We start from the raw sequence: 19,423 nt of genomic DNA, 5'->3' as shown, positions 1-19,423 counted from the left end.
GCCAGTGGTGTGTTAGGGGTCGTGCTAGTACCACGTACAAGTGGTGTGTATGGGGTCGTGCTAGTACCACGTGACAGTGGTGTGTTAGGGGTCGTGCTAGTACCACGTGACAGTGGTGTGTTAGGGGTCGTCCCAGTACCACGTGCCAGTGGTGTGGTAGGGGTCGTGCTAGTACCACGTGCCAGTGGTGTGTATGGGGTCGTGCTAGTACCACGTGCCAGTGGTATGTATGGGATCGTGCTAGTACCACGTGCCAGTAGTGTGTATGGGATCGTGCTAGTACCACGTGCCAGTGTGTATGGGGTCGTGCTAGTACCACGTGCCAGTGGTGTATATGGGGTCGTGCTAGTACCACGTGCCAATGGTGTGTATGGGATCGTGCCAGTACCACGTGCCAGTGGTATGTATGGGATCGTGCTAGTACCACGTGCCAGTGGTGTGGTAGGGGTCCTGCTAGTACCACGTGACAGTGGTGTGTATGGGGTCGTGCCAGTACCACGTGACAGTGGTGTGTTAGGGGTCATGCTAGTAACACGTGCCAGTGGTGTGTATGGGGTCGTGCTAGTACCACGTGCCAGTGGTGTGTATGGGGTCGTGCTAGTACCACGTGCCAGTGGTGTGTATGGGGTCGTGCCAGTACCACGTGCCAGTGTGTATGGGGTCGTGCCAGTACCACGTGCCAGTGTGTATGGGGTCGTGCCAGTACCACGTGCCAGTGGTGTGTATGGGGTCGTGCCAGTACCACGTGCCAGTGGTGTGTATGGGGTCGTGCTAGTACCACGTGCCAGTGCTGTGTATGGGGTCGTGCTAGTACCACGTGCTTTTGTCGAGGAGTATTGTGAGTAGCCAATGAGGGGGCGAACAGAAGGAGGTGCGAGCGGGTTGACAGTCCGGGATGACGCGACGTCACCTTCGGGAACGTGGGCGTGTCCGAGGCGGGGGGAGGAGCCTCCAAAGGGGTTCTTAAGGGGGACCCCGTGACGAGCGCGGGGTCCTGGCGTGGGGTGCCAGGGCAAGGTGGGCCACAGGGACTCTCTCTCCCTCCCTCCCTCCTCGTCGCGGGGCGCTTTTGGCTGAACCCCCGCTCCGGGCGGGCGGGCGGGAGAGCTCAACGGGGAGCCGAGGCTAGGACCCAAAAAGTATTCAGTGTCCGGGTAAAGGACCGAGACAGAGTGCACCTACACTGGTGTGAGCTAGGATGTCGAGGGTGACAGTGATTTAAAGAACGGCAACAGCCCTTGTGGTATTCCTCGCCTTCGCGTGGTTCTACTGCACACACACTTAGACAAAGTACCAGTGGCGTTTAAGGGGTAGTGCGAGAACCAAGTACCGCCCATGGCCAAGGCAGCCGTGTACATGGGTCCACCAGTGTGGTAGGCAGCGTGCGGTGGGTTGCAGTGCGGCTAAAATGCCAACTTGGTTCTCCGCTGGGTTTTCGGGTTGTGCGAATGGGAGCGAAACGTCGGACAAAGGGACCCCCCCCCCCCCCGGTGAAGGCAGAGTGCTTGCTGCGCGAGGCGTGCGTTGAAACTCCGGCGCGCGCGCGCGCGCACCTCCGACTAGCGCGGTTGGCTGCGTGCGGTGCGAAAGAAGTTCAGTCCACGTGACGTACAGGTGTAGCCAGGCTGCTTCAGGGACTCCCATGTGGTACCAAGTCTCGCCGCCTCCCCACAGTGTTACAACCTCCGCATTATTCACGATGTGGAAACAAGTGTCCATATTGTTTGGGTGACGACCGCTTGTGTTGCGATCGAGACGTAGTTTAAACAAAAAAAATTGAACCTATCTACGTGACTTTACACGAAAGACCCAAAGAATATGAATTCCTGCAGTCACGAAAGCTTTCAGTCAAGATTTATATGCGTCGTTAAACCCTCCACCACCCGCCACAGCCAACTAGTAAGGGTTGTCACTTTAACAGAACATGCCAGTTCGATACTAGTACAGCACACCGGTGTGTTGGAGAGTAAATCCACAACATTTACCGAGTACGACGTTTCGCCAGTAATTACAACTAGCTTCATCAGGCGACAGCCAGATTTGTGGAGAAATCCTCCATTATACTGGTAGGAACGAAGTTGTAAACTGAGTGTACCAGCCTGCAATAGATTAATGTGTCCGTCCGTCCGTCCCCTTTCAATACTTTAACGAAGTGAAATCTCGTGCTGTTGGGTGTAAAATCAGCAATAGACAGCGCAGAGACTTGTCCTACCAGCCCACCCTGCAGGGACCTGTTCGTTCTTAAATAAATAAAACAAATGGATATTGGTCGCGAAAGCCGACGTGTTAAAACGTGTTTTAAAGCTTTCGTGACTGCAGTAATTCATATTCTTAGCTCTTTCGGTAAAGTCACGTTGAAGGGAAACAATAAAATAATAAAATATATATAATATATATATAAAACAATATATATTTTATTAGTTTATTGTTTCCCTTCAACGTGACTTTACCAAAAGAGCTAAGAATGTGTTAAAACGTGTTTCGCACCTGTCCCTGTTGAGCCTCCCAGAAATGTGGAATCCCTAACTGGTGTGTGTGTGTGTGCACGCACCACCATGACCCCATACGGAATTTTGCAAGCGGGACTTTGGTAATAAAGACAGCGCGGGAATTCATCGAGAGTCAAACATTGGTGAGAATTTGTGTTTATCAAAAGGTACAAAAAAATCATCTCCGGGCAACGATTTGCGTGGAGTCGACAAAGCGAGATGTGAAAACGAGCGGCACAACGCTAATCCGGGCTGTTAGAATCCCCGCTTCTGGACGAAGCTGCCTGCCTGGCTCCTGCAGACCCAGCCGTTCACACACTGTTAGAATCCCCGCTTCTAGACGAAGCGAGATGCAGACCCAGCCGTTCACACCCTGTTAGAATCCTCGCTTCTAGACCAAGCTGCCTGCCTGGCTCCTGTAGACCCAGCCGTTCACACCCTGTTAGAATCTCCGCTTCTAGACGAAGCTGCCTTCCTCCTGTAGACCCAGCCGTTCACACCGTTAGAATCCTCGCTTCTAGACGAAGCTGCCTACCTACCTCCTGTAGACCCAGCCGTTCACACCCTGTTAGAACCCCCGCTTCTAGACGAAGCGAGATGCAGACCCAGCCGTTCACACCGTTAGAATCCTCGCTTCTAGACGAAGCTGCCTACCTACCTCCTGTAGACCCAGCCGTTCACACCCTGTTAGAACCCCCGCTTCTAGACGAAGCGAGATGCAGACCCAGCCGTTCATGCAGACCCAGACCCAGCCATTCACACCCTGTTAGAATCCCCGCTTCTAGACGAAGCTGCCTGCCTCCTGCAGACCCAGCCCTTCACACAGAGGCCTCCCCGGGAAGGGATTTACAAAGTGTAATGGTATAAAAACACTCGCGGGGGGATTCGTGCTTTTTAAAATTTCATTTTGTTCACGTCTCTTGCCCTCCCCCAATGTTATCGCGATCGTGCCCTTCATTCACCATTTACTCACCCTTCATTCACCCTTCATTCACCCTTTACTCACCCTTTACTCACCCTTTACTCACCCTTTACTCACCCTTTACTCACCCTTTACTCACCCTTTACTCACCCTTTACTCACCCTTTACTCACCCTTTACTCACCCTTTACTCACCCTTTACTCACCCTTTACTCACCCTTTACTCACCCTTTACTCACCCTTTACTCACCCTTTACTCACCCTTTACTCACCCTTTACTCACCCTTTACTCACCCTTTACTCACCCTTTACTCACCCTTTACTCACCCTTTACTCACCCTTTACTCACCCTTTACTCACCCTTTACTCACCCTTTACTCACCCTTTACTCACCCTTTACTCACCCTTTACTCACCCTTTACTCACCCTTTACTCACCCTTTACTCACCCTTTGCTCACCCTTTGCTCACCCTTTGCTCACCCTTTGCTCACCCTTTGCTCACCCTTTGCTCACCCTTCACTCACCCTTCATTCAAACTTCACTCACCATTTACTCACCCTTCATTCAAACTTCATTCACCCTTCATTCACCCAGGTAAGGTTTTACTCACCAGCGGGTCCCTGCTGCTGCATTTGGGATGTTTGGCCAATCGATGAATGAGTGATGGAGGTCGTGTGTGTATATTGAGCCGGAGAGATTTAAGGCAACGCAGAACTTGAGGCTGACATCTGCCCCCCGATGAGTGGAACTCACCAACCCCCAGGCTGCTGTAATTGTTGAGAACAATCTTCGACTCCCCTTTGGTGGCTCAGCTGTCGAGTGAGCTGCTCGCCATCGGAAGGTTGAGAGTTCATATCCTGGTTGGCGGGGGGGAGGGGGGGGTTGACTCATCCCATCATCTCTCCGGGGTCGATCAACTAGGTACCACTTTGTGGGGAGGGCAACAACGGTCCTTTGGATAGACTCACCCCCTGCCATTGGAATGTGGAATTTACCTACACTGCCTCAGTCATTTGGGCAGCAAAGCAAAGTCACTTCGACTTTTAGTGTAGGCGGTTCGGATCCAGCGGCCGTCCCGGTTAATACTTGGGGTGTAACAACCGGCATGGTTCTACTAGTACTACTTCGCGCTGTCGGATTCACAGTGGGCGTTCAAAGTTCCCCTGGCATCATTGACAAGAGGAGGCCGCTGTGTGCCAGTGTCACGGTGAACATGTGAAAGATTACACTGCACATGACTCATTGGGGATTCAACGCAGCAACAATAATTGTTCCCACCACCACAACCACCACCACAACCACCACCACAACCACCACAACCACCACCACAACAACCACCACAACCACCACCACAACAACCACAACCACCACCACAACCACCACCACAAGCACCACCACAACCACCACCACAACCACCACAACAACCACCACAACCACCACCACAACCACCACCACAAGCACCACCACAACCACCACCACAAGCACCACCACAACCACCACAACCACCACCACAACAACCACCACAACCACCACCACAACAACCACCACCACAACCACCACCACAACCACCACCACAAGCACCACCACAACCACCACCACAACCACCACAACAACCACCACAACCACCACCACAACAACCACCACCACAACCACCACCACAACCACCACCACAAGCACCACCACAACCACCACCACAACCACCACAACCACCACCACAACAACCACCACCACAACCACCACCACAAGCACCACAACCACCACCACAAGCACCACCACAAGCACCACCACAACCACCACCACAACCACCACCACCCACTCTGCAAGCTTGGCAGGGCTCTCTTGAAAAAGAGTCGCGAGACTGGGCGATGCTTTCCCGTGTAAACAATCGGAACAATAAAACTCATAACAAGAGAGTGTGTGTGTGTCTGTGTGTCTGTGTCTGGACCACTGGACGGGTTCCGCAGGATTGGACTGTAACAACTACAGGGGCATCTCTCTCTTTCCCAGTGTGCCGGAAAAGGTCCTGGCAAGGATTATTCAACATCGCCTTGCTAGGCACGCTAAGGAGAGGCTTGCGGAGCCCCAATGCGGTTTCAGGAAAGGGCGGTCCTGCACAGATGCCATATTTTCTGTCCGTCTGCTACAGCAGAGGTGTAGGGAATTCCAGCAAGACCTACATCTCTGCTTTATTGACCTGGTTAAGGCCTATGATACCATCAGTAGGCTTGGGCTCAGGGTTTTTCTTCGTGCTTTTGGAGTCCCTGACCCTCTGCTCACGATCATTAAGGACCTTCATGATGGTGAACGGGCCCGGGTAAAACTACGTGGCCGGGAGTCGGAGCCATTCCCTGTACACCTTGGGGTGCGACAGGGATGTCCTCTGGCTCCCACATTATTTAACATCTATTTTGACCACGTAGTTTGTGAAGCCTTCAATAGCTGTACCGGGGAAATCTCCATTTGGTACAGATATAATGGAAGGCTGATCGATGCCCGGGTGCAGTCAAGGGATGGCTCCCTATTGCTCAACCACGTTATGTATGCCGATGATTTGGTAATAGCTGCTCATTCAGAGGAGAAGTTGGAGACGCTGCTGCTGAGACTGGAGCGTGCCACTAAGAGATGGGGCCTTACCATCAGCCCCACCAAAACTAAGCACCTGCCTGAGAATTTTGTACCATCGGACACTCCACCCCCACAACTCCCAATTGGTGATGGGGCAGTTGTGGAGAGAGTGGAGAGTTTCCTATACCTGGGCAGTGTGCTTATGACCGGCTCCAGTTTAACAGCAGAGGTCTCACTTCGAATCAGTCGAGCGGAAATATCTTTTCATCGGTTGCTTAACGTTGTGTGGAAGCTACCTGGTCTGTCGCTCCGCACTAAGCTTCAGGTCTTCTCGGCCACGGTCATTCCCTCCCTTCTCTACGCTTGCGAAACGTGGACCTCCCTAACGGAACATCTTCGCCTGTTAGAAACATTTAGGCTAGCCTGCCTACGATCCATCCTGGGTTTAACCAGGCTGGATTGTGTGAGGAGCTCACAAATCTTAGAAAGATCTGGGCAAGGTCCCATCGGTGAGCTCCTCCAGCAGGCAAGGCTGCGTTGGCTGGGTCATGTAGCCGGCATGCCGAGCCCACGCATGCCGAAACAGCTTTTGTTCGGCCGGATCGAGGGGGCTAAACGGGCGCGGCACGGGCTAGAGAAGAGATGGAGTGATGTGGTACAGGAGGACGTGGAGCTGAGTGGACTTGCCGATGACTGGTACCAGCGGTGTCAAGATCGGCCTCTGTGGAGGAGGCTCGTGAAGGACGCTACTGGGCAGTTGGAGGCAGTCGCCCTCCAACAACAACGGAGGGCAGAGGAGCGACGCTCACAACAACGAGCGGAGCGCAGGGTAGCTAAAGCACAGCAGGTTGGCACAGTAGGCGGCACAGGTGGTGCATCAGCCAGTCATCTCAGTCAGTCGACCCGTGGCACCTGGGTCTGCCCCGTGACCTCCTGCCAGCGGGCGTTCGACACTTCACGTGGCCTCAAGGTGCACATGGCCTGGCACAAGCGTCGTGGTGACGTCACCGCCACTTAGTGGCGAATGGCGGTTGTTGTTGTGTGTGTTTGTGTGTATATATGTGTGTGTGTGTCTGTGTGTGTGTGGCCTCCACAGTGTAGCCCCCACGCGCCACCGGGAGGGCAGCCAAGGCCCCTCCCCCCGCCCCCTCTCTCCGTGGCTCCGCGGCCCCCCACGTCACGGCGAGTACTGCAGATCCATCCCCACCACGATGAACGCCTGTCGGGGGCACAGCACGGAACGACGGTCATCGTCTCTCGCGACGCGCCCGGCGCTCACCGTCACCCCCCCACCCGCCACAGCAATCGGCGAACTCCGCCGGAGGTCAGCATCACAGCAGCGGCGGCTTCTGGCTCAGCCGCCGTACAAAGACGGCGGTCGCCGCATCGCGCGGCGCTTTCGGGCGCGCTTCTGCGGCCGTCTGGAACGCTCTCCTGATGTTAGGAAGCCACTGGAGCCGTGCACTTTTAAGCCATCATCTAGATTGACAAACTCGTTGCTTCATAACTGCTCCTTGTCTTTAGTTTGTTGTCCTTTCCCCCGCACCTCAGATTAGCGTGGTTGGCTATGTATGGTGCGAAAGAAGTGCAACATAAAACAAAACATTAAACACTAAAGAGAATCAATGCTTGTGCATGGATTCTGGCACATGACGGGGTACGTAGCCAGCACCACGCCCGGCCATCTTTGTCTCCCCAGTGCTGATGTTATTAGAGACATCGCACCAGGTATTCATGTAAGGCTGGGTCGACCTAGAGGAGGCCCAGGACCGGTTCAGATAATCGTCACTGTGTTGGCCGTGAGCAGAAATCGAACTTGGGTCACTGGGTAGCTCGGTGTGCTTACCGCTGCTCCACCGCTCCCCACTCACACCGAGACAAAGGCGAGAGACTAAAACTAAACTAAACTTTTTTACCTTACCAGGTAAGGCCCACTCATGTACATAGCTATTTTTGCGGAAGCAACCTGGCCACTAATGATAGCTCAACGAAGTTGGATTATCGTCATGTTGAAATGTACAGCGGCCAAGTACTCTAAACGTGTGATAACGATTCTAAATGCGATGGGAAAAACCAGAGGACCTTGCTAAAAATCCACGCGACCACTCCAATTATACAGCAGGCGTCAGGGTCAGGATCAAACCCACGCCTTTCTGCAAAGCGGGTGAAGGGAGTTAACGTCTAGCCACCGGGGTGCTCACACACGCATGCTCTCACGAACGCTCCGGCTCGCACTACGCACCTCCTTGTTGAGCAGCACGGCGTTCACGATCTTCACTTTCTTCAGAAGCGGCATGGGGATTCCCTGGCTCAGCCTCTCTGTGCGGGACACAAAGATCAAAGATCTCCCGTGTAGCCTTAACAGACTGTAGGGGCAAGTGCTGTTAGCGAGCACCTATGAAGGCCCGAACGGTACACGAGGGGGTGGGTGGCCAGCACCACGCCCGACCGCCTTTGTCTCCCTAGTGGCAATGTTTACTACACACCGCACCAGGTACTCATTTGAGGCTGAGTCGACCTAGGGGATGCCCGGGACCGGTTCAGATAATCGTCACTGGTGTTGGCCGTGAGCGGGAATCGAACCCGGGTCGCCAGGTTCATAGCGCAGCGCGCTAACCGCTACACTACCGCTCCCCACTATGCCGGACACGCACACGCACACACAAACGCACACACACACGCTCACACACACACGCACACACATACACACACATACGCGCGCGCACGCACACGGGGACGGGACTCGGTTAGTGTCACGCGACACCTAGCCTGGCACGCCTGACACTCAAAAACATCTTCCTGGTTATGTGGACATTTTTAGCAGCCAAACACTCTATAAACGCGTGACGTTGATTCTAAATGCAGAGGGGAAAAAACACAGGATGCGGAGAGAAATACACGCGACCAGAGGGAGAGAACACACAAACTCCAAATATACAGCAGGCGTCAGGGTCAGAATTGAGCCCACGACCTCCTGCATACGAGGCGAGGGAGTTAACATCTCCTAGCCGCTGTGACCACTGCTCACAGTCTCAGGCTGTGGTCCCCCTTGAGCAGAACAGCTCAGCTCGATGGGCCTCACCAGCTGAAATAATGCAGCCCTGGACTATAAGTCTCTACGGATCTCTATGTAACTCCATGGATCTCTATGTAACTCCATGGATCTCTATGTACCTCCATGGATCTCTATGTAACTCCATGGATCTCTATGTAACTCCATGGATCTCTATGTAACTCCATGGATCTCTATGTAAGTCTATAGAGCTCTATGTAACTCCATGGATCTCTATGTAACTCCATGGATCTCTAAGTCTATAGAGCTCTATGTAACTCCATGGATCTCTATGTAACTCCATGTATCTCTATGTAACTCCATGGATCTCTATGTAACTCCATGGATCTCTATGTAACTCCTTGGATCTCTAAGTCTATAGAGCTCTATGTAACTCCATGGATCTCTATGTAACTTCATGGATCTCAATGTAAGTCTATAGAGCTCTATGTAACTCCATGGATCTCTATGTAACTCCATGGATCTCTATGTAAGTCTATAGAGCTCTATGTAACTCCATGGATCTCTATGTAACTCCATGGATCTCTAAGTCTATAGAGCTCTATGTAACTCCATGGATCTCTATGTAACTCCATGGATCTCCATGTAACTCCATGGATCTCTATGTAACTCCATGGATCTCTATGTAACTCCATGGATCTCTATGTAACTCCTTGGATCTCTATGTAACTCCTTGGATCTCTATGTAACTCCATGGATCTCTATGTAACTCCATGGATCTCTATGTAACTCCATGGATCTCTATGTAACTCCATGGATCTCTATGTAACTCCATGGATCTCTATGTAACTCCATGGATCTCTATGTAACTCCATGGATCTCTATGTAAGTCTATAGAGCTCTATGTAACTCCATGGATCTCTATGTATCTCCATGGATCTCTATGTAACTCCATGGATCTCTATGTAAGTCTATAGAGCTCTATGTAACTCCATGGATCTCTATGTAACTCCATGGATCTCTATGTAACTCCATGTATCTCTATGTAAGTCTATAGAGCTCTATGTAACTCCATGGTTCTCTATGTAACTCCATGGATCTCTATGTAAGTCTTTAGAGCTCTATGTAACTCCATGGATCTCTATGTAACTCCATGGATCTCTAAGTCTATAGAGCTCTATGTAACTCCATGGATCTCTATGTAACTCCATGGATCTCTATGTAACTCCATGGATCTCTATGTAACTCCATGGATCTCTATGTAACTCCATGGATCTCTATGTAACTCCTTGGATCTCTATGTAACTCCTTGGATCTCTATGTAACTCCATGGATCTCTATGTAACTCCATGGATCTCTATGTAACTCCATGGATCTCTATGTAACTCCATGGATCTCTATGTAACTCCATGGATCTCTATGTAACTCCATGGATCTCTATGTAACTCCATGGATCTCTATGTAAGTCTATAGAGCTCTATGTAACTCCATGGATCTCTATGTATCTCCATGGATCTCTATGTAACTCCATGGATCTCTATGTAAGTCTATAGAGCTCTATGTAACTCCATGGATCTCTATGTAACTCCATGGATCTCTATGTAACTCCATGTATCTCTATGTAAGTCTATAGAGCTCTATGTAACTCCATGGTTCTCTATGTAACTCCATGGATCTCTATGTAAGTCTTTAGAGCTCTATGTAAGTCTATAGAGCTCTATGTAACTCCATGGATCTCTATGCAACTCCATGTATCTCTATGTAAGTCTATAGAGCTCTATGTAACTCCATGGATCTCTATGTAACTCCATGGATCTCTATGTAACTCCATGGATCTCTATGTAAGTCTATAGAGCTCTATGTAACTCCATGGATCTCTATGTAACTCCATGGATCTCTATGTAACTCCATGGATCTCTATGTAACTCCATGGATCTCTATGTAACTCCATGGATCTCTATGTAAGTCTATAGAGCTCTATGTAACTCCATGGATCTCTATGTAACTACGGATCTCTGCAAGTATAGAAATCCATAGTATATATTTTTTTGGGATTAGATCACGTAAATATAAATGTGTCGTTAGTCGCGAAAGCCTACGTGTTAAACTGAAGTCGAGGGATCTGTATGTAACTCTGAATCTCTTTGTAACTCTATGCGTACCTGTTCAACTGGATCTCAGCGTCACCTCATAGACATCGATGCGATGCCATGGATCTCGATGTGAGTCTACGGCTCTCTGTGTCACCCCACGTATCCGCGACGCCGTCACTGCCGGCGGAGTTTGTAACAGTGCTGCTCGGCTCAAGGGGCTCTTAGCAGCTGAGATCGTCAAACCTGAGCCTCAGCCTGGCCTACCAAGGAGAGTCGGGCGCGCTGGTCCAACTCGCGAGCAGCCGGCTATATTTAGTTATTTCCTCAGAGAGATATCCCCCTTAACAACATTTGATTCCTTGCAAAAAGGTTTATATTTGGCGTTTGAGCATTTTAACACGTTTTACTGCCAGAAAGGGTAAAAACCTATTCTTATTTTTCAAACATTTGACTGTTCACTCTTTAATTTGGCTGAATTGCGGCGCCAATAATTGAAATATTCGTTTTACTGCCATGTGGCGAACGTTACTCCCGGCGGTCGAGACAGCTGGCAAAGTGCTGGCCAGATTGAATTTGATGGGGCTGCTGTTATTGTGTGTGCAGTCACTGATGACCAACCAGGCTGAGACCATGAGCTCACTGCACTTGAGAAGCCATTTGATGGTGGCTGGCCGACACGTAGACCCAGAACCAGGTTCTGAGTGGTTCTTGTTCGGTGCCCTGAGCCTCCGAGCCACCGGGGCTGCCCTCACTGTGTGGCCGAGCGGGCTGCGTGGGTGCGTTGTGTGCGCGGCGTTGCGTTACCGTTCACTTTGGGCAGGATGATCGTTTTAGCGATGAACTTAATGATCGACTGCAGCAAATTGACCTGTAGGGGGGAGCAGCACACAGAGTGGCACGCAGAGAATGGAGCGGTTAGCCGTGCCCGGGCCGAAAGCTCTGCCCCACGCGCCCATCCAGAAGTCAGCTGTAAGCACTAAAGATGTCAGTTACACAGCGGTTAGCGCATTAAGCTACGAGCCTGGTGACCCGAGTTCGATTCCCGTTCTCGTGGCCAACGTTGGTGACGATTATCTGAACCGGTCCTGGGCCTCCCCTAGGTCGACTCAGCCTCCAATGAGTACCTGGTGTGGTGTGTAAACATCACCACTGGGGAGACAAAGGCGGCCTGGCGTGGTTCTGACCACCCATCCCCTCGTGTGTGCCGCGCCGGGCCTTCATAGGTGCTGCTCGCTAACAGAACTTGCCTCAACAGTCTGTTAAGGCTATATGGGGGATCTTTGTCTGCAGTGTCACGTGTGTCAGTGTCGCACGGGTGGGTGCTCTTACGTGCACGTCTCCCACATCCGACTTCACCAGCGTCAGGAGCATGCTGCACACGCAAGCAGCAAACAAAGCAGACACAGCAGCGGATCGACATAGACCCAGACATAGACCCAGACATAGACCTAGACCAAGACACAGACCCAGCCATACACCCAGACATAGACCCAGACATAGACCTAGACATAGACCCAGACGTAGACCCAGCCATACACCCAGACATAGACCCAGCCATACACCCAGACATAGACCCAGACATAGACCCAGACACAGTCCCCGACACAGTCCCCGACACAGACTCAGACATAGACCCAGACTTAGACCCCGACAAAGGCTCAGACATAGACCCAGACGTAGACCCAGATGTAGACCCTGACATAGACCCAGACACAGACCCCGACACAGACTCAGACATAGACAGAGACATAGACCCAGACGTAGACACAGACATAGACCCTGACATAGACCCAGACACAGACCCAGACACAGACCCAGACTTGGACCCAGACATAGACCCAGACGTAGACACAGACGTAGACCCAGACATAGACCCAGACTTAGACCCCGACAAAGACTCAGACATAGACCCAGACTTAAACCCAGACATAGACACAGACGTAGACGCTGACATAGACCCAGACATAGACCCAGATGTAGACCCAGAGATAGACCCAGACGTAGACCCAGACATAGACCCAGACCCAGACTTAGACCCAGACGTAGACCCTGACATAGACCCAGACTTAGACCCAGACATAGACACAGACGTAAACGCTGACATAGACCCAGACATAGACCCAGACATAGACCCAGACATAGACCCAGACATAGACCCAGACTTAGACCCAGACATAGACACAGACGTAAACGGTGACATAGACCCCGACACAGACTCAGACGTAGACCCAGACATAGACCCAGACGTAGACCCAGACACAGACCCCAACAAAGACCCAGACATAGACCCAGACATAGACCCAGGCTTAGACCCAGACGTAGACCCAGACACAGACCCAGACTTAAACCCCGACAAAGACCCAGACATAGACCCAGACGTAGACCCAGACGTAGACCCTGACATAGACCCAGGCTTAGACCCAGACATAGACCCAGTCGTAGACCCAGACACAAACCCAGACTTAGACCCAGACATAGACCCAGATGTAGACCCAGACGTAGACCCAGACGTAGACCCTGACATAGACCCAGACATAGACCCAGACGTAGACGCTGACATACACCTAGATATAGACTCCGACAAAGACTCAGACATAGACACAGATATAGACCCAGACACAGACCCCGACACAGACTCAGACATAGACCCAGACATAGACCCAGACGTAGACCCAGACTTAGACCCCGACAAAGACTCAGACATAGACCCAGACATAGACCCAGACACAGACCCAGACTTAGACCCAGACATAGACACAGACCCAGACTTAGACCCCGACAAAGACCCAGACATAGACCCAGACTTAGACCCAGACATAGACACAGACATAGACCCAGACTTAGACCCAGACACAGACCCAGACTTACACCCAGACATAGACACAGACACAGACCCAGACTTAGACCCAGACATAGACACAGACAAAGACCCAGACATAGACCCAGACTTAGACCCCGACAAAGACCCAGACATAGACCCAGACTTAGACCCAGACGTAGACCAGGACGTAGACCCAGACGTAGACGCTGACATAGACCCTGACATAGACCCAGACGTAGACGCTGACATAGACCTAGATATAGACCCCGACAAAGACCCAGACATAGATCCAGACATACACCCAGACACAGACCCCGACAAAGACTCATACATAGACCCAGACATAGACCCAGACTTAGACCCAGACCCCGACTGGGGGTGTGGCTAGAGTCTATTGTTTACTGGGGGGGAGGGGGGTGGCTAGAGTCTATTGTTTACTGGGGGGAGGGGGTTGGCTAGAGTCTATTGTTTACTGGGAGGAGGGTGGCTAGAGTCTATTGTTTACTGGGGGGGTGGCTAGAGTCTATTGTTTACTGGGGGTGTGGCTAGAGTCTATTGTATACTGGGGGGGGGGGGGGGGGGGGGATGGCTAGAGTCTATTGTATACTGGGGGGAGGGGGGTGGCTAGAGTCTATTGTTTACTGGGGGGGTGGCTAGAGTTTATTGTTTACTGACGGGTGGGGGGGTGGCTAGAGTCTATTGTTTACGGGGGGGGGGGGGGGGGACTAGAGTCTATTGTTTACTGGGGGGGTGGGGTGGCTAGAGTCTATTGTTTACTGGGGGGGGAGACTAGAGTCTATTGTTTACTGTAGGCGGGGGGTGGTGACTAGCTATTGTTAATACCACGCGGCCAACCCAGAGCCCCACCCAGTGGTAGTGGCACCGAGATTCTGCGCACGAAGCAGAGCTGCTGACCTGTCCAGCGTGAGTGTCCCATGCAGCTTGTTAGCGTCGATCTCCAGCCTGGCATCAAGCGAGGTGTTCTGCACACGCACAGCGAGGCGCTCCCTTAGCGAGCTCCTACTCGACCCTAGTGAGTGTACGCACGTGTGTGTGTGTGTGTGTCAGTGTGTGTATGTGTGTGTGTCAGTGTGTGTGTGTGTCAGGAGGCCTGGGCTCTGGGTTGTTCTTCGTGCTTTTGGAGTCACTGACCCTCTGCTCACGATCATTAAGGACCTTCATGATGGTGAGCGGGCCCGGGTAAAACTACGTGGCCGGGAGTCAGAGCCATTCTCTGTACACCTTGGGGTGCGACAGGGATGTCCTCTGGCTCCCACATTATTTAACATCTATTTTGGCCACGTAGTTCGTGAAGCCTTCAATAGCTGTATCGGGGGAATCTCCATATGGTACAGATATAATGGGAGGCTGATCGATGCCCGGGTGCAGTCAAGGGATGGCTCCCTATTGCTCAACCACGTGATGTATGCTGATGATTTGGTAATAGCTGCTCAGTCAGAGGACTGAGCGTGTCACTAAGAGGTAGGGCCTTACTATCAGCCCCACCAAAACTAAGCACCTGCTTGGGTATTTTGTACCATCGGACACTCCACCCCCACAACTCCCAATCGGTGATGGGGCAGTTGCGGAGAGAGTGGAGAGTTTCCCATACCTGGGCAGTGTGCTTATGACTGGCTCCAGTTTAACAGCAGAGGTCTCACTCCGAATCAGTCGAGCGGCAATATCTTTTCATCGGTTGCGTAATGCTGTGTAGAAGCTACCTGGTCTGTCGCTCCGCACTAAGCTTCAGGTCTTCTCGGCCACGGTCATTTCCTCCCTTCTCTACGCTTGCGAAACGTGGACCCCCCTAATGGAACATCTTCGCCGGTTAGAAACATTTAGGCTGGCCTGCCTACGATCCATCCTGGGTTTAATCAGACTGGATTGTGTGAGGAGCTCACAAATCCTTGAAAGATCTGGGCAAGGTCCCATCGGTGAGCTCCTCCGGCGGGCAAGGCTGCGATGGCTGGGTCATGTAGCCCGCATGCCCAGCCACCGCATGCCGAAACAGCTTTTGTTCGGCCGGATTGAGGGGGCTAAGCGGGCACGGCACGGGCTAGAGAAGAGATGGAGTGATGTGGTACAGGAGGATGTGGAGCTGAGTGGACTTGCCGATGACTGGTACCAGCGGTGTCAAGATCGGCCTCTGTGGAGGAGGCTCGTGAAGGATGCTACTGGGCAGTTGGAGGTAGTCGCCCTCCAACAACAACGGAGGGCGGAGGAGCGACGCTCAGAACAACGAGCGGAGCGCCGGGTGGCTAAAGCACAGCAGGTTGGCACAGTAGGGGGCACAGGTGGTGCATCAGCCAGTCATCTCAGTCAGTCGACCCGTGGCACCTGGGTCTGCCCCGTGACCTCCTGCCAGCGGGCGTTCGACACTTCACGTGGCCTCAGGGTGCACATGGCCTGGCACAAGCGTCGTGGTGACGTCACCGCCACTTAGTGGTGAATGGCGGTTGTTGTTGTTGTCAGTGTATGTATGTGTGTGTGTCAGTGTGTGTCAGTGTGTGTGTGTGTCAGTGTGTGTGTGTCAGTGTGTGTATGTGTGTGTGTCAGTGTGTGTGTGTCAGTGTGTGTATGTGTCTGTGTTTGTGTGTCAGTGTTTGTGTGTCAGTGTGTGTGTGTCAGTGTGTGTATGTGTCTGTGACAGTGTATATGTGTCAGTGTGTGTATGTGTCTGTGTTTGTGTGTCAGTGTTTGTGTGTCATTGTGTGTATGTGTTTGTATGTCAATGTGTGTATGTGTGTGTGCCAGTGTGTATGTGTCAGTGTGTGTATGTGTCTGTGTCAGTGTTTGTGTGTCAGTGTTTGTGTGTCAGTGTTTGTGTGTCAGTGTGTGTGTATGTGTGCGAGGGGAGCGGTGGTGTAGTGGTTAGCGTGCCGCACTACAAACTCGGCGACCCGAGTTCGATTCCCGCTACGGCCAACGCCGGTGACGATCATCTGAACCGGTCATGGGCCTCCCCTATCAGCCTCAAATGAGTACCTGGTGCGGTGTGTAACATCGCCATGGGGGAGACAAAGGCGGCCGGGCGTAGTGCTCGCCACCCACCCCCTCGGGTGCCATGGCGGCCTTCATAGGTGCTCGCAAACAGCACTTGCCCCAAAAGTCTGTTAAGGCTAAAGGGGGATCTTTGTGTGCGCGAGCCTGTGTGTGCGTGTATGTGTGTGCGTTCGTGCCTGTGCGTGCGTTTGCGTGGTTGTGTGTGTGTGTGCGTGCGTGTGCGTGCCTGTGCGTGCGTTTGCGTGCGTGCACGTGTCTCACGGCGTTGATGGAGAAGAGGAAGCTGTGCGTGCCGTTGGGCCACAGGGCGGTGAAGGTGGCGAGGGCCTGCGTGCGGAGCGTCACGTTGCCAGCGGCGATGGAGAGCGTGGGCCCGGCGCTCGACTCCACCCTGACCTCCACAGCCAGGCCCGGGAAGTCCTTGAGCTGACGCGCACAGACAAAGGTCCCCCATGTGGCACGTGCTGCCGCCGAGCGCCCCTGCGGTGTGGCACACCGGTTGGCAGCGCGGCCACGCCCGGCCGCCCTTGTCCCCCCGGCGCTACTCGTTTGCACACCAAACCAGGTAGTCATTTGAGGCCGAGTCGACCTAGGGGAGGCCCAGAGCACCGGTTCCGATAATCGTCACAGGTGTTGGCCATCGAACGGGAATCGAACTCGGGCGGTCAGGGTTTGTTTCGCGGCGCTCTAACTGCTACGCCACCGCTCCCCGCACAAGCACGCACAAGCAGAGCCGAGCCAGAGGCGTGCTGGCGTGGCCCAGGCGGCGCCAGCGTTGTTTTTCCACCGCAGCGGCCGAGCTGCGCCGCTGACGTCACGCGCAGCGAGCCAGTGGAGACGCGTGTGGGTGGCGCGGTGGCGGCGATGGTGCGTCCTCCAGCTAGGTACGGCGCTACCCAGTGGAGAAACCAGCCGTAGTACCGTGAGAGCGCTGCGATGCCTCGGCTCGGACGCGCCGGTGGGAAAGGGGTGAAAGCGACCGGCGCCGAGAGGCTGTGGGGCACTTGTGCGCACCTTCACAGCGATGGGCGCCAGGCTGGAGGTGTTGAGGTGGAAGGGAGCGTCCTTCGGCAGCTGCGAGCAGAGACCACGTGCACAATGGCACAACAACACGGCGTCACGCCAAGCACGTTCGTCGGCAGCCACGGCACCTGAACGCGGGTGGTGGTGGTGGTGGCAGCTACGCGTGTGGCTGCCTGTAATCCGGCACCGCGGAGGCAGCGGCAAGGGCTGGTGAATCACCGCGCAAATGTTGCGAAACTCCCTGCCCGTTGGGTGTCGAGGAGGTGCCATACCCAGGCTCGCCAAAGAAGGTGGCACAGCAAACACGTGGAGTGTTATCCATCTGTACGGCATCGAGTGTTGCCCCCTCACACGTGTAGGTGCTCTGATTTCCTCTCCCACTCATGAGTTGGCTGATAACACCTTGATATATTGAGGACTGCAGAGCTTGGCGAGGAGAGGTGGGAATTTGGTGTTAGTTCACCACCTGGCTGCCACAAGTCACCACTGAAACTATCACTTAAGAAAACATTCAAATTTGTTTTACTATTTTTATTTTACCAGGTAAGGCCCGCTGAGCTGCATAGCTCTTTTTCAGAGGCGACCTGGCTACCACAAATGATAGCTCAACGAAGTGGCTTATCATGTGGAAATGCCTAGTAGCCAAATACTCTAAAGGCGGGATGTTGATTCTAAATGTGGAGGGAAAAATCAGAGGACCCGGAAAAAATTCCACGTGACCACGGGGACAGAGATACATGCAAACTCCAATAGACAGCAAGCATCAGGGTTGGGATCGAACCTACAACCTCCTGTATACCAGGCGAGGTAGGTAACATCTCACCAGCGTGGTTCGTCCTCATGCCTCTGAGTCATTCTCCTTTTGAGGGAGTGAATACTGTGTAGCAGGGGCATGTTACAAGTTGAAACTATCGACGCATTCGATCGCGAGTGTGGTGGAGTGGAATTTATCATAAGACTTATTTAAATATTATGTCAGTCGGAGTGTTTACCAGGAGATTGGGTCGACCCATAAAACACCCCTCATGTAGAACAAGGGAATGGTTTGACCCATAAAACACCCCTCATGCAGAACGGGGGAATGGTTTAACCCATAAAACACCCCTCATGCAGAACGGGGGAATGGTTTAACCCATAAAACACCCCTCATGCAGAACGGGGGAATGGTTTGACCCATAAAACACCCCTCATGTAGAACAGGGGAATGGTTTGACCCATAAAACACCCCTCATGTAGAACAGGGGAATGGTTTGACCCATGAAACACCCCTCATGTAGAACAGGGGAATGGGTTGACCCATAAAACACCCCTCATGTAGAACAGGGGAATGGTTTGACCCATAAAACACCCCTCATGTAGAACAGGGGAATGGTTTGCCCCATAAAACACTCCTCATGAAGCCACTGGAGCTGTGCACTTTAAAATCATCCAAATTTAAAACGAATTTCTTTAGAAGTGCTGTTTTTGTTTAGTTTGTTCTCCTTCCTTCGCACC

At 52.6% G+C, this 19,423-nt stretch overlaps 1 protein-coding gene across 6 annotated transcripts in view; it reads right to left on the bottom strand.

Moving 5' to 3' along the window:
• Positions 1 to 2,629: 2,629 nt before the first annotated feature.
• LOC116956071 (bactericidal permeability-increasing protein-like) overlaps positions 2,630 to 19,423 on the bottom strand; it is a 52,536-nt gene continuing 35,742 nt past the window's right edge. For 3 of the 6 annotated variants that reach the window (XM_076053967.1, XM_076053969.1, XM_076053968.1), the window contains 7 exons: positions 17,828 to 17,980; positions 17,168 to 17,332; positions 14,819 to 14,886; positions 12,412 to 12,454; positions 11,887 to 11,950; positions 8,219 to 8,295; positions 2,630 to 7,195 (listed from right to left, as the gene is read on the bottom strand). In XM_076053967.1, the coding sequence (XP_075910082.1) occupies positions 7,154 to 7,195; positions 8,219 to 8,295; positions 11,887 to 11,950; positions 12,412 to 12,454; positions 14,819 to 14,886; positions 17,168 to 17,332; positions 17,828 to 17,980 (612 nt within the window). In that variant the 3' untranslated portion in view covers positions 2,630 to 7,153. The remainder of the gene's footprint in view (positions 7,196 to 8,218; positions 8,296 to 11,886; positions 11,951 to 12,411; positions 12,455 to 14,818; positions 14,887 to 17,167; positions 17,333 to 17,827; positions 17,981 to 19,423) is intronic. The other 3 variants (XR_012930191.1, XR_012930192.1, XM_076053970.1) reach the window with 3 other exon arrangements.

Source organism: Petromyzon marinus, chromosome 63 (genome assembly GCF_048934315.1).
Source record: "Petromyzon marinus isolate PM22_M1 ecotype Great Lakes invasive population chromosome 63, UKy_Petmar_22M1.pri1.0, whole genome shotgun sequence".
NCBI lineage: Eukaryota > Metazoa > Chordata > Hyperoartia > Petromyzontiformes > Petromyzontidae > Petromyzon > Petromyzon marinus.
Note: the sequence above shows the minus strand (reverse complement) of the source record. Positions and strands in the feature narration are given on the sequence as shown.